Source organism: Sinocyclocheilus anshuiensis, unplaced genomic scaffold (assembly GCF_001515605.1).
Source record: "Sinocyclocheilus anshuiensis isolate Anshui unplaced genomic scaffold, SAMN03320099.WGS_v1.1 scaffold1994, whole genome shotgun sequence".
Taxonomy (NCBI): Eukaryota; Metazoa; Chordata; class Actinopteri; order Cypriniformes; family Cyprinidae; genus Sinocyclocheilus; species Sinocyclocheilus anshuiensis.
In genome coordinates this window covers 730,086-745,778 of record NW_015548215.1, presented here as the reverse complement: position 1 = coordinate 745,778, position 15,693 = coordinate 730,086, and the positions used below count along the sequence as shown (strand labels likewise).

The following is a 15,693-nucleotide window of genomic DNA, read 5'->3' as shown; positions in this document are numbered from 1 at the left end:
GTGTGTGTGTGTGTGTGTGTGAGAGTGTGAGAGAGAGTGTGTGAGTGAGAGTGTGTGTGTGTGTGTGTGTGTCTGTGTAGGTGCATTAAGCGGCGTGTGACCTCCGACCCGCTGATGCTGGAGTCTAAACGACTGGCCATCACTCTGCTGTTTCTGATTATTTCTGACCGCCTCGTCCTTTAAAGCTCGACCTCGCCGCTCAAACCGCTGCACTGCCCTGCAGTCACAAACCCACCTGGAATCCAATAAGGTTTGACCTCAGAATCTGGTCAGCAGCGTCTGATTGAACTCGACGCTCATCCATACAGCGCCGTGCTCAGCACAGACCGACACAACACAGCTTCAGAGCAACCAGAGAACCAGTCTTGTTCATCAATCATGAGACCAACTCGACTCCAGATGTAAAGCAGCTCTACTGAGCTTTAAAAGAATTCATATTCAGTAATATTATTTAACGCACGGACACTATCAGATGAGAACCGAACAAAGACTCTGCTTTACAGAGGAAACTGAATTCATTTCATAATTGATGAATTTTACAACAGTGACACTAAATTGAGAAGAACAATTCAGTGTTATTTTTAAATTTTTAGTCATTAATAATTTAGTCATTCAAGTAATGTTTTGATGAGATGTTCAAGAAGTGCTTTATGGTTTTAGTTTAAGATAATAACCCAGGAGACACTACAGTCTTCTGTAGAACTGAAACCAAATGAGTTTCATGATTGTCGAGTTTCTCAACATTCGCTGTTATGTTCCTGCTGCTGCTGCTTTCAGCGCTCAGTATTGTATAAAGTGCTTTGAGTCTCAGAAGCCCTGTCATTACTGAGCTCAGGTCATGATGAAGATGAAGATGAAGATGAGCAGCTGCATTGACTTCTCGAAGGTTTTGGGTGCTGCCCTCTGGTGGTTACAGAGGATGTTTACAGAAAACCCCACGCTGAATGAAATGTGAATATCTATCTGATGCAAAACATTCATTTCTGACACAAACTCAGACGCTTGGGGTCAGAGGTCAAGGGTCAGCCGCACCTGTGGTGAGTTTGCTGAGCTGATTGAAGAGCTGATTTAAACACACCGCACTGAATGCTGAGAGATCCTGTGAGGGTCAGAGTTATTACAGCTAACTGAAACCATAAAGTTATAACTTGACAAAATAAATATTCACTGAAAATAACTTCAGCTAGTTTCCACGGCAACATTCATATGATGATTTTTAATGTTTATGACTGTTAGAGCGCCACCTATGGCCGGAGTTTGCAAAAGTAGGTTTTTTAAAATAATGTCAAATATTTAAAGAACAATTTGATTTACAGCAGTGGTCCTAAAGGCAAAGTTGTTCAGAATGAGCAGACCGGTCGTACGGTGTGAAGATCTAGTGTATGCATCAATACGTGAACATTTTCTGCAATTTGAGGTCATTTACCATAGAAATATAGTGTTTTTGAAGCCTTTTTGACTGTTATATGTGTGAAAAACCACGCAATATACAACCATTTACACCCTTGAAAAATGCTCCATCGGCCCCCCCAGTGGCCGATTTCTTTCAAATTTCTCACAGACCTTTAGGGCCGCGAGTCAACAGGCCCTCTGAGTTTCATTCCAATCGACCTGCGTTAACCTTGTCTAATGAGTGCTCAAATTTCATTGGCCAATGGCGGCCATGTTTTTTTAGATAAGCAAATGTCCTTATAGACACCTGTGGCACTTTGGACAAAGACACTGCATATCAATTTTCACATTGATCGGACAAATGGTTGCGTAGTTATAGCCATTTTTATGGTTTTTCCCGTCTTATAGCGCCACCAAGTGGCCAAGCTCCGTGATTTTTTTCATGTGACCTCAGATTGAGCTCCTACATGAGTGTTCTGAGATTGATGAAGACTTCGCATGCCGTTCAAGAGTTTTAGCCGTTTCAGTAAAAGCGTCCCTGTCCCTTTTGAACGTTTTGGTGTCCGTTTGCGACCGTGAGACGAAAGTTAACTTTTTTTTGATAATTATTGATATTCAGTCTCCAGAGAATCGGTCTGCACTGGTTTGGTTCCAATCGGGCGGAAAAAAACTTGGACTAGTTCGCAAAAGTAGGTTTTTCTAAAAATCCTAAGTTTCTAAAAACTTAGGAGTTATGAGCGATTTCGCACTTGTGATGGCTGTAGCGCCCCCGTCAGGCCGATTGGGGCAAGTTTTGGTGACATTGTAGACGGCGTGAGTACTACCATCTCTCCAAGTTTCAAGTCTCTACGACTTACGGATTGCTCTGATCAGTGGAGATTGCTGATCCTTGGCCATTCGAACAATTACGCCCCGCGCTTGAACCCCTAATAAACAAAAATAAAGGAAACTGCCACATTTTATCTTTTTCCATGCAGTTCTGAGGAAAAAAAGTCACAGTTACCTTTTTTAATTTTCATTCTGTGATGGAAGCAAGATTCCATATTTGTGGCATCATTAGTTCTGATTAATTAAGCCTATTTAATCCCTAATATTCATATTTGATTTTTCCTCCATTGATTTTCAAAACAAAGTTCATTATTTAAATCTTGCTCCACATTGATTTTATGAGCTGAACTCAACTGATTCACACAGTTAAGGTTAAATGATTAAAATGGTTAAATGGACCATTAAAGACTACCTGAAGGAAAACAGCGCACACATACCACTTCCACTTATCAGACTCCTTGTCTTTCTTGTCCTCCTTCTTCACCTTTTCTTTCGTCTCCTCCTCTCCGTCTTTCTTGGTCTTGTTCTTCTCTGCTTTGTCATGTTCAGAACTTGTCTTGTTCCTTTTCTTCCCAGACGGCTGATTCTTATCGTCGCGTTTCTCTCGGCTCTTTTAATCTTTGACTCTCTTCTTCTTTATCTTGACAGGTGCCGTGACCCGGGGTTCATCCATCTCCTGCTTCAGCGCGGCCTCAGATTCACACTTTCATCTGTCCCAACGGTTACTCATCACCAGTCAAACATCATTCACCGCGGTAAGATCATCCACTAACGACACCTGATTTGAGTGTCTGTTGCTCTTGTTTTGGAGGTTTCCATCCACGCTGCAGAGCTCCAGATCTGCAGTCAGCTCGCTCTTCTACTTGTGATTGTGACGCTCCTTGCAGCTTTTTGATCGAGTCTTAGAATCAATCACAAGCAATTAAATAAACCATCATTGAAACCTGTAGACGTGGCCATTAAAAGCAAACACTTGAAATGGTCAAATCAAAATACCTTCTGTTTGTTGTTTTCTGGTGAACTTGATTTCTGCTGTCCATCATTTCTGATTGAAAGAAACAGTGCACTATTTCTAACAACTTGCTCGATTAAACATTTCCATATTCTTAGAAAGTTAAATTCATTGTGACTAATATTTTTTCCATTGCTTTGCACCATTAATCAAACACAACGTCAAATTGAGATCTCTTGCCTTTCATCAGGATCTACTTTGACATCCTGCAAAATGAAAATGCAAAATTAAACACTTTTAGATTGAAACTGAGGTATTTCTCATATATTTTAAGTGAATTATGAGCCCTTACCTCATGCGTGTCATCATCTCCTGCTTTATATTTCACTCATCAACATGAGACTATTGATTGACACAGAACTATCGGAGAACGTTATCAGAACGTTCCGGCAACGTTCTCGCAAAGTTATGAACAAACGTTCTTCCAGTAACATTAAAATAATTTTCATTCAAAGTTTTGTTTTGGTCTTTAATAACGTTCTCAAAAAATATTTTTTGTGAAACGTTCTAGTTGGACAGTCATCTAATGTTTTTTAAATGTTACCAGTTTCAGAACGTTCAGAGAACATTTAAAAGTAACATTCCCATAATGTTTTCAAAATTATCAAATCAAATGTTCCTTTGATGTCTGCATAGCCAAAAATGTTTTATAAACACTTCAAAAACGGGGCGCTCGGAGAACATTCTTGAATAACGTTTTCATAACTGTGATGGGAATGTTAGCGAAACGTTCTCTGAAGAGGTTTTACTGTAGGACACGCACCTGCTGACTCCAGATTGACTGCTTCACCTGTTAATGACAGACTCATTAGACTCACTCACACTCCTTCATTAAATGATCTCCTGATGGTTTTACCTTTGAGGAGGGTTTGTGTTTGCCGTTCAGCTCCCTGTCTTTAGAGGAGTGTTTGGACTTATCTCTGACACACACAGATCTGAGTTACATCTAGATCTGTCTCTGTCAGAAAGAGATGCATTAACGAAAACACTAGTGTGCTATTTATGGAGGCTATATCTTTAACACCAAGCATTTCTGCAGACTCTGTTGATCTTCTCCTTGATTAATTTAACTCAAAAGTTAAGAATGTCATTGATGATATTGCTCCTGTAAAAGTCAGTAAGAAGTCTGGCAGACAGAAATCAGCTTGGAGAAAATCAACAGCAGTTCAGAGTATGAAAAGACGATGCAGAAAAGCTGAGCGGATGTGGTGAAGACAAAACTTGAAATTCACTATAGCATATATAAAGACGGGTTCACACAAAACAAGGGGAGTCCGCTTTTAGTTATTATGCCGCCCGCAGTTGGAATCAGCTTCCATAAGAGATCAGATGTGCTAAAACATTAGTCACATTTAAATCTGGACTCAAAACTCATGTTTAGCTGTACATTTACTGAATGAGCACTGTGTGATGTCCGAACTGATTGCACTGTTTTATTTATAATAATTTTCTGTTTTAAATTAATTTTAAACCTCTTAAATAATTTTCAGTTTTAAATTCCTTGTTTTATTGTTGTGATAATTTTTTCATTTCTTTTATGTAAAGCACTTTGAATTATCATTGTGTATGAAATGTGCTATATAAATAAACTTGCCTTGCCTAAATCAACATGCGAGAAATCTGTTCCACTCGTACGATTAATCGGATCTTTCTGACCTTCTATGGTGTCTTCTTTTCCAGTTTCATCACGTTAACTCGTATTTTCTGTAAGGATAGTAAATGAGTGTCTAATTAACCATTTGCATCAGAAGCTGCAAATGAAAGCAGACTTCTAATGATCTGCGCAGACGGAGTTAATGAGTTGTCTAAACTCAACTGCATATGTGAAGTCTCTTTGTACCGGAGGATCTCACCGCGGCATCAGAATGCACGTCACCTGTCACACCTGAAAGGTTTCAAGTTCCTCTTGCAATCAACTGCGAAAAATCAGACACAGCGCCACCTGCTGGAACAAACTCACCTGAACCTGAAGAACACCTACTTATCTTGTCCTTTCAAAGATCATTCACAAGAATTTCCATGACATTTGGAGTTGTTTGTGATTATTGGATGGAAAATAATAATTATTCTGGATCCTAGAACAGAAATATCTTAAAGTAGAAACAATCTGCCAATGGCTTTTACATGAATATTCACAGGATTTTATTAAGATGCATGACTTTTCCACTCATTAAAATCACAATCTTAAAATCCCCCAATGTTCCCTTCACCGGAGGAAACAGACTTCGATTCAGTTTTTAAAACAAACAGCTTTAATGTGATGATTTGGTGACAGTTGCATAACGAACCACTATTTTAACAGGGTTTCTGCAGGTTTTATGATAAATATAAGACTTTAAGACCAGGTAAAGACAATTTAAGGAGTTATATTAGCAAAACGTCTAATCAAGTTCTTAAATCACTTTTAAACCATCTTTACAGAGAAATCACTTAGCTCTGCTCACAAGCACTACAATACAGAAGTAAATTTTACTGTACCTTCTGAACACACTGCTAAAAATATGATGCTCTTCCTCAGCGTTTCTGTCGTTTTCCAGCGCAAATGTCTTTTAAGATTCTTAAATCAAGAAACATTTGATGGAGACACAACACAATATGAAATAATTGGTCTTGTTTTATGAGAATTTGATCAAAATTAAATGAGTTTATGGTTAAGAAAGAACAATTATCTACCAATGGGCTTAAAAACATTACTTAATTCAAACAAGTTTTCATTCCCCATTGACAGATATTTGTTCTTGTTTTAAACGTAAACAAACTCAATTTTGTTACATTTCTCAGAAAAGATTTCATGTGTTCCATTTGCATCGCAAGTGTCTTGATTTAAGCATGTACTGGAAAACAAGACAAAAACACTTATGAAAATATTATAGTTTTAACAGTACATGCAATATTTAATGCCAAGGCTATCTGCTCTAATTTAAGAACTTAACTTGTAGAATTAAGCCTTTTTAACTAGACGTTAACCAAATTATCCACATTTTTATGAAATTAACTTCAGTTTTCTAGTAAAAATGACATGACTAACTCATGAGACTAGTCTAAGCAGTGCGACCGGCCGCTGATCAACAATCGCAAGCTGCTGAGGGAAGAACACGAACCAAACAACCGACGATTCCCCAGTCTTTTATTACAGCAAAAATATCTGGATGTGCAACCGTCACACCCTTTCGCAAGAATCGGATGGAATGATTGACCCAAAGCTTGTTCCATCCATCCGTCAACATCACAGAGGTGTCCAGTTTACGCAGTACAGGCGAAGGGAAGAACAACTCATCGTCCATCAGCTGCCATAAATACATTTAGTATGAACTGTACAATAAGAGAAAACGTCTGAACCATTTACATATAAAAGAAACCAAAAAACAGTGTAAATCATGTTCTAAAATTAGAAGAGAAAAATCACTAAGATCTGCGATTGGAACAGTTCAGAGAATGAAGACGAACAGTAATTATGAGCAGGCGATGGACTCCAGCTGCTGCTCGGCCTCGGCGGCCATTGCTGCGGCTTGGAGCTGCTCGGTCTCGCTCTGCAGCTGCTTGCGCTCGCTGTGCATGTTGTTCTCGTGTCTCTTCAGATCGGACGCTTTGGCGAAGGCCTTGGTGCAGGAGCCGCACACGAAGGGCTTCTCTCCTCGGTGGCGGCGCTCGTGGTCCTTCAGGTGCGACTTGTGTTTGAAGGCCTTCTCGCACATCTGGCAGCTGAACGGCCGCTCGTTGCTGTGCACACGCTCGTGTTTCTTCAAATCCGGCGCGCGGATGAACGACTTCCCGCAGGCTTCGCAGCGATACGGCTTGAAGCCCGTGTGGATCTTCAGGTGCTCCTTTAAATGCGCTTGAGTGGTGAAGGCTTTGGTGCAGATCTCACAGACGAACGGCCGGTCGGCCGAGTGCAGCTTCTCGTGTTTCCTCAAGCGGTTCTCGTCGATGAAGCTCTTTCCGCACACTTGGCATGCCAGCTGATCGCGGTGGCCGTAGAGCAGATACTCAAACTTCATGTCGGCGGCGGCCGTCGTCCACCCCGGCGGCTGCTCGTCTTTAACATCGCCCATGCTTTCGGTGAACGAGAGCGTTTGGGTGTGAGCCGCCAGCTCTTTGGGTTCGCCGTCCATTGCTTCCACATCTTGATCGTAGCAGCTCACTTTGTGCACCTCCTCCTGCGCCAGCTCCTTCAGGATGGCCTCCTGCACTCGTAACGCATTATTTGGCGATTTATCCAAATCGTGATTGCCTTGAGGCTCCTCTACGATGTCGTCCGAAGGCGTATCGTCTTGGTCGCCGAGCACCTGGACGTCGCTGTCTTGACTCAGCGGAAGATCTTCCGCCGGAAGCCCCATTTTCACCATGTCATATGGGAACTTTGCGTTCCTGGGGTCGTTTTTCTCGTCGGGCGACATGTCGCGTTTCTGCGCGCAGAGTTTGTCTAAAAAGCGTATACCGAGGATCTGTCCGGAGGACATCATTAGATTCACATCCTTCTTCCTCACCGAGATCTTGGCGGTGTACATGTAATTCAGCACCTCCTCGAAGATGTCCGAGCGGATGAAGTCGATCTCGATGACGGACGAACTGTCCACCTCGTGTTTCTTAAAGAGTTTCTTGAAGTAGTTGCTGCACGCCGCTAACACACAGCGATGCGCCCTGAATTTCACATCCTCTACTACTACAGCGATGTCGCAGTGCTCGCCCTCCAAACGCTGCTCGTTCAGTAGCTTCAGAAAGATGGTTCATCGTTCATCGTCCACATACTTCACAGTTTCGGACATACTGGAGCGGGGTCCTACGAGAAGAGCATGAAATATTGAATATTGGTCAACGAATTAAAATAGCGATGGAATCAAATGACAATACCACAAATCTTTGGTACATAGTGGCGGACCAACTAACTGACATGACCACGATTGACTGATCAACCACTACTTTAGGGTACATTTACACGACAACAATATACGGACAACTAGGCATGCACGATATTATCAGAACGTTATCGGCCGATAAAGGCTTAAAATGCAAACATCGGCCGAATTTAAAAAAATGATGCCGATGATGTAATATATTCAAATGGTTTATGAAAACTTAAATACAAGGAGCTCTAAAATATTTTTTTTTTAACTTTTCACAGCTCTTCCATCTATTAATGTTAAATCTACAAATAAAATGTTACGGTTTCAACTGCATCCGTCCGAACAAAAAAAACAAAACAAAAACAGCAGATTGATTTTATTAGTTATTTTCAAGGCTTTCAATGTACTCTCATTATATATATATATAAAAATAACTCTAATAATGTTTATTAATTCTAACAAATAAGTTTTTGCTCAAAACTAAGCAAAATTAAAAATAATTTGTTTAGAATTTTCTAGGAGAGACTTGGTGTTGTTTCAAAACAAAGGGAAATATATATATCGGCATCGGCCAAAATGATTGGAAAAATATCGGCAAACATCTAATATCGTGCATCCCTGCATTTTCGAAAACGTTTGCATACAGATGTCAAAATAATCGCGAGAAAACGAGTATTATGCGCGCCAGAGCAGTAGCTTTGTAGCACTTTGTAAAGAAAGGCTACGCGTCTGCGAACATGTGCATTACTAAAAAACGCAAATATAATGCATAATATGCATGACGTCACTTGTTTTCACAAATTCCCATTTTCATTTTACACCGAGACAGAAAAGGCAGTTTTCAAAAGTTTGTGCTTCCAGGCCCTCAAAACACCTGTCAAAACAAACAACAAAACACAGCCAAAACAGCTACAACGTGTTCCAAACATCCCCTTAGCTCCAGAGATCTCACATGTCAAAATAATCACAGTATTTATTTAAGATGCATATTTGTTCTTCATTTTATGCTATGTATCTAAGATTCTGCTTTGTTTACATTAGTCAGACATATAAATGCGTAAACAATGTATCTATGAATGTTTGTGTATTTGAAAAAACAACTGAACGAAGTCTGTACACGCATCGTAATAATAATAAATAATCATTAAATCACATTTGATAAGACAATATATGCATTAAACACGATCATTGTTACCTTGACGGACACATGATGTTTGTTCTGAATGGACTGAACGGGCCACAAACGCCGAAACGGCTTAATTTAAACACGACGAGCTGTGTTTTTATCTTAATTAAAGACTGATTTGGTCTCTGAGAATCCGCACGCTGCTATTCTGCCGTTTCTGCGCTAGTCTGCTTTGGAAGCTAATCTTAGCATTAGCACATAGATCATAGCGGACGGCTTTAATCGACATCAACCGAGCGAAGATGCCACTAAACGAGCCCGCGGAGGCGGAGAGCACCGGAGAGCGGCGGAGAGCGGCGGAACGCTCGGTAACGGCACCGCGGCGCGCTGAGGCGGGTTTAGTGGCGCGAGCTGCGCGGGCCAGGACGAACACTCCCGCGCCGGGCGCGCGCAGCCATCCCGCGCAAAACATTATGCAATAATTTATGTAATTATTTATTTATTTGATAAAATATATTTCTTACCTTTATTGTGCTATTGTGATCCACTGAGAAAGTGTGTTTGAATGTTACGAAGGCCAGTGCAGAATTTAATACTTTGTTGTTGTGTGCGAAGCCGAGGACGAGGACGAGTACGCAGACACGGGCACGGCTACGCAAATGACGCAGCGCGGGAGGCGCGAGCGCACGCTCACTGACTACAGAATCAGGCTTTTTAGATACAAAGTCATTTATAGGATTTGAAATATTAACCTATTGACCTACTGAACAAAAAACCTCTCAATTCTTAGTTTAGTTTGCAACGCAAAACAACCAGGTGAATAAAATAAATGTATGGAATTAAGCAAGAAATTGTATTGGCTATTTACCCTTAAAGGGACAGTGCACTAATAATAATAATAATAATAATAATAACTTCTGTCATTATTTACTCACCCTCATGTCATTTAAAACACGTTTGTCTTTCTTTCATTCTTCATTGGAACACACAATAAGATGAATGTAATGTAACCAAACACTTTTGGGTTGCACTGACTACCGTAGTATTTTTAGTCTGTACTATGGAAGTCAAAGGGACCTGAAACATTTATTTTTAAATATTTTTCAAAACACCTTCGCAGAAGAAGAAAAAATCGTACAGGTTTGGAATGACATGGTGGTGTGTAAATCATTACAGATTTGTAATTTCTGGGTGGACTGTCTCTTTACTGTGATGGTGAATGAAAATAATTTTATTTATTTTTTTACCATGGTACTCCTGAATGATTGCCATATTCCCGCATCATGGTATTTACATGGTAAAATCCTAAAATATTAACGTACTACCATGGCCCATGTCCAAAAACGTGATATTACCATGGTATAATTTCCCCAAAACACTGGCAATACCATAGTACATTTTGAATCATCACCAAATGAGTTCCGGGTTACGCAAACAGTCACATTCTATCTGATGACATTTTATGTGGTACTAATTGGAATAACTTCAAAATAACTGGATAAAGTCCTGTTCTGTGCAAATCTTTAGATATCTGAAATGGTTCAGTGAAATACACAACTATATAATAATCATGTATAACACAAAAATTGATTTGTTCTTTGAATTTGTTTATTGAATTCTTATGTCAGATATACTATAATTACTGCATATTCTCTTCACTCATGTCTCAATGCAAAGGGATGAATAGAAACTGCAAAATTGTCAGAAATGGAATTGAGATTTTATTGGAGTTGCTTGCGTGGGAAACAGCCAGCAGGGCGGCGACGCTGCATTGGAAAACAAACAAGGACATAAACACACATGGGGTTCGTCTGTACAGTTTAAGGCTCAGATGTGGCACTCAGGGCAGGGAGAACTCTGGGATTGATATTTCAGGTCGTCATTACAACAGCTCTCGGAGAGATTCATTCCTCTAAACTCAACGTTCACAAGCGACAGTTTTCAAAAAGAAACAAAAACAGGTGTATAACTCAAGTAAAAACAACATAACACGTCTCTAACATACATGTGTGGCATATTCTCGTAATGAACGTGCAATATTCAGATCAGAGATGAGGGTGACACGTGTGGCTGGCACATCTTTGCAAGGATTTTTTAATTCAGATTTTATTTTTTATTCAGTAGGATAAATAAATGTAGATATCTGTAACTGCTATATTTCTTCTCACACATTCTTCAGTCCCTTTATGACTATACACTGCGCTCATATAGTATTTACTAAAATGTCTATATACTGTAGTCTCCTCACAAAAAAGCAGAATTGTTCCCTTGTCATGCAGTAACAGTGATCCAGTGCGGCAGACGGCGCCTGTAAGCGTGTGAGTGTGTGCATGTGTGTGCGTGTTACTCCAGACGTGTTCTGATGAAGTTTGCTGCGATTCTTTCGTTTATGCTGCTGTTCCCGTGGTTGATTTCTCTGAAGCAAACTTCATTTTCCACAGCGTGAACACATGAGTTCCTCCAGAAAGTGTGAAGATGATGTTAATCCTGCAAATGAATAAAACAGAACATTCAGTCAATATCAGGAACACTTTGTGCTTTCTGCAGACTCAGTGAAGGAACAGAGAGAACCTTCAGAGGAGCAAAGCATGACGTCGGCTCAGTCAGTGATGATGTCAAACACGTCATGCATTTCAATATTACGTTACGATGACAACATAACATAAAAATACAGGCCCTCAGTAACATGCCTCCATTTCAACATTATATCACTAAAACTAAAGATCTACATTTTCCTCAGGAAAATGTCAGTGGTGTTTCCCGTGCAAAACTCACTGCAACAATGATAGCGTGTTCCGGCTGGTTACCAGGGCATTGCTATGTGGTTGCTATGGTGTTCAGGGCGGTTGCTATGTGGTTGTTATAGTGTTCTTGGCGGTTGCTATGGTGTTCTGGGTGGTTACTATGTGGTTGCTAGGGTGTTCTGGATGGTTGCTAGGGTTGTTATGGTGTTCTGGGTTGTTGCTAAGGTGTTTTGGGTGGTTGCTACGTGATTGCTAGCATTGCTATGGTGTTCTTGGTGGTTTCTTTGTGGTAGCTAGGATTGCTATGGCGTTCTGGTTGGTTGCTAGGGTATTATGGGTGCTTACTATGTGGTTGCTAGGGCTGTTTTGGTGTTCTGGGTGGTTGCTAGGGTTGCTATGGTGTTCTGGGTGTTACTAGGGTGTTCTGGGTGGTTACTATGTGGTAGCTAGAATTGCTATGGTGTTCTGGGTGTTACTAGGGTGTTCTGGGTGGTTACTATGTGGTAGCTAGAATTGCTATGGTGTTCTGGGTGTTACTAGGGTGTTCTGGGTGGTTACTATGTGGTAGCTAGAATTGCTATGGTGTTCTGGGTGTTACTAGGGTGTTCTGGGTGGTTACTATGTGGTCGTTAGGGTTGCTATGGTGTTCTGGGTGGTTTCTAGATTGATTTTGGCGGTTGCTATGTGGTTTCTAGGGTTGTTATGGTGTTCTGGGTGGTTGCTAGGGTGATCTGGGCAGTTGCTGTGTGGTTGCTGTGGTGTTCTGGTTAGTTACTAGGGTGTTCTGGGCGCTTGCTATGTGGTTGCTAGGGTGTTCTAGGTAGTTGCTATGTGGTTGCTATGATGTCTGAGCTATGGATGCTATTTAATTCTGAGTGGTTGCCCAGATTAGTAAACAGATTAGTAAACAGCTAGTCGACACTATTAATCTCCGTGAACGTCCTCATGTGGTCACATGACTCATGGAGATGATCTGCAGTACCGCTCTCTACCAGCAGAATGCAGTGTGTTCAACCACATCTGCTCCTGATCTCACACACAGACGATCATCATGTCATTCTGTTACAGGTGTGAGTAGTTAGTTCACATTCTGAAAGCAGCAGTCAGACATCCACAGATGTAAACAGCCAAAGCAGCACCGGTGTTAGAACAGCAGCCAATAGCAGCGCTCCAAAGCGCAGCGCAGCGCAGCAGCCAATCAGCTTGCAGTCAGCCAAGCCTACTCAAGCTGTGATTGGCTGTGGTATTACCTGCATATTTCAACATTATATCACTAAAACTAAAGATCTACATTTTCCTCAGGAAAATGTCAGTGGTGTTTCCCGTGCAAAACTCACTGCAACAATGATAGCGTGTTCCGGCTGGTTACCAGGGCATTGCTATGTGGTTGCTATGGTGTTCAGGGCGGTTGCTATGTGGTTGTTATAGTGTTCTTGGCGGTTGCTATGGTGTTCTGGGTGGTTACTATGTGGTTGCTAGGGTGTTCTGGATGGTTGCTAGGGTTGTTATGGTGTTCTGGGTTGTTGCTAAGGTGTTTTGGGTGGTTGCTACGTGATTGCTAGCATTGCTATGGTGTTCTTGGTGGTTTCTTTGTGGTAGCTAGGATTGCTATGGCGTTCTGGTTGGTTGCTAGGGTATTATGGGTGCTTACTATGTGGTTGCTAGGGCTGTTTTGGTGTTCTGGGTGGTTGCTAGGGTTGCTATGGTGTTCTGGGTGTTACTAGGGTGTTCTGGGTGGTTACTATGTGGTTGCTAGGGTGTTCTGGATGGTTGCTAGGGTTGTTATGGTGTTCTGGGTTGTTGCTAAGGTGTTTTGGGTGGTTGCTACGTGATTGCTAGCATTGCTATGGTGTTCTTGGTGGTTTCTTTGTGGTAGCTAGGATTGCTATGGCGTTCTGGTTGGTTGCTAGGGTATTATGGGTGCTTACTATGTGGTTGCTAGGGCTGTTTTGGTGTTCTGGGTGGTTGCTAGGGTTGCTATGGTGTTCTGGGTGGTTTCTAGATTGATTTTGGCGGTTGCTATGTGGTTTCTAGGGTTGTTATGGTGTTCTGGGTGGTTGCTAGGGTGATCTGGGCAGTTGCTGTGTGGTTGCTGTGGTGTTCTGGTTAGTTACTAGGGTGTTCTGGGCGCTTGCTATGTGGTTGCTAGGGTGTTCTAGGTAGTTGCTATGTGGTTGCTATGATGTCTGAGCTATGGATGCTATTTAATTCTGAGTGGTTGCCCAGATTAGTAAACAGATTAGTAAACAGCTAGTCGACACTATTAATCTCCGTGAACGTCCTCATGTGGTCACATGACTCATGGAGATGATCTGCAGTACCGCTCTCTACCAGCAGAATGCAGTGTGTTCAACCACATCTGCTCCTGATCTCACACACAGACGATCATCATGTCATTCTGTTACAGGTGTGAGTAGTTAGTTCACATTCTGAAAGCAGCAGTCAGACATCCACAGATGTAAACAGCCAAAGCAGCACCGGTGTTAGAACAGCAGCCAATAGCAGCGCTCCAAAGCGCAGCGCAGCGCAGCAGCCAATCAGCTTGCAGTCAGCCAAGCCTACTCAAGCTGTGATTGGCTGTGGTATTACCTGCATCACTCCTCCGGCGTGATCTCCGTCTCTTTATGCACCACCACTTTGGTCACTGACATGTCGGGATGTTGTTCTTTAGCCTCTTTTATGGCCTGAGCCAGAGCCTGACCCATAGTAACACCACATCATCATCATAGGCCACGCCCCCAACACCCACATCAACATCACAGCCACACCCCTCAACACCCACACCAACATCACAGCAATTAATCCGAATAATTAATCTGAATTAATTCACCCATATGTCCCTGCTTGTGCTCTGAGATCGAGTTCTGAGAATTTGCTTGCAGTACCTAAATTCCGACTGGTGTGGGTGGCAGGGCTTTCAACATCTCAGCATCTAAACTCTGGAACAAACTTGCACAAAACCTCCGTGCTGTCTCTTCACTCCAGACCTTTAAAACTGTTCTCAAAATTACTTATTTACAATATGTTTTGTTAATTGATTGTAGCAGACTGCCTCAATTTTCAGTTCTATGCTTGCTTTCGTTACTTTTCTTGGATTATATCATCTCTGTCTGCTCTATTTGCTTGATTATGTGACTGTATATCTGTTGTTCATGTTATCTATCAACTTTATGTAAAGCGACCTTGGGTCCTTGAAAGGCGCTATATAAATAAAACATATTATTATTTTTATTATCACAGCCACGCCCCTCAACACCCACATCATCATCACAGCCACGCCCCTCAACACCCACACCATCACAGACCACCTCCCTTAACAACCACATCATTATCACAGCCATGCCTCTCAACAACAACATTACAGCCACGCCCCTCAACACCCACACCATCACAGTCACGCCCCTCAACACCCACATCATCATCACAGCCACGCCCCTCAACAACAACATTACAGCCACGCCCCTCAACACCCACACCGTCACAGGCCACGCCCCTTAACAACCACATCAATAGGTGCGTTCGACTTGAAGCACCGCTACAGACGGCGATCAACGAGAGTAGCCGCTTGCAGTCGGGGGCAGAGTTGAAAACGGACACGTCAAGCCGGACACTTTCTGCTCCCGTTAGTGATGCTCACGCGGTGTTTTCATACTCTTCCACAGATGAAGCGAATAAAATGCAATATTTGTCAAATACACAGACGTTTCAGAAACGTTTTCATGAGCAACAGAAACACTTTTTATATAC

At 41.8% G+C, this 15,693-nt stretch overlaps 1 protein-coding gene, 1 long non-coding RNA gene and 1 pseudogene across 2 annotated transcripts in view; 1 reads left to right on the top strand and 2 right to left on the bottom strand.

The window, feature by feature from the left end:
- The window catches only part of LOC107653879 (uncharacterized), a 1,719-nt gene extending 1,437 nt beyond the window's left edge, over positions 1-282 (bottom strand). Inside the window, exon 1 of the long non-coding RNA XR_001630280.1 lies at positions 102-282. This is a non-coding gene — a long non-coding RNA (uncharacterized LOC107653879). The remainder of the gene's footprint in view (positions 1-101) is intronic.
- Positions 283-6,342: 6,060 nt separating this feature from the next.
- On the bottom strand, positions 6,343-8,012 carry LOC107653888 (zinc finger and BTB domain-containing protein 14-like; annotated as a pseudogene).
- A 6,636-nt stretch (positions 8,013-14,648) lies between these two features.
- LOC107653876 (mucin-2-like) overlaps positions 14,649-15,693 on the top strand; it is a 1,931-nt gene continuing 886 nt past the window's right edge. The window contains exon 1 of the mRNA XM_016440746.1: positions 14,649-15,363. Within this exon, the coding sequence (XP_016296232.1) occupies positions 15,286-15,363 (78 nt within the window). The 5' untranslated portion in view covers positions 14,649-15,285. The remainder of the gene's footprint in view (positions 15,364-15,693) is intronic.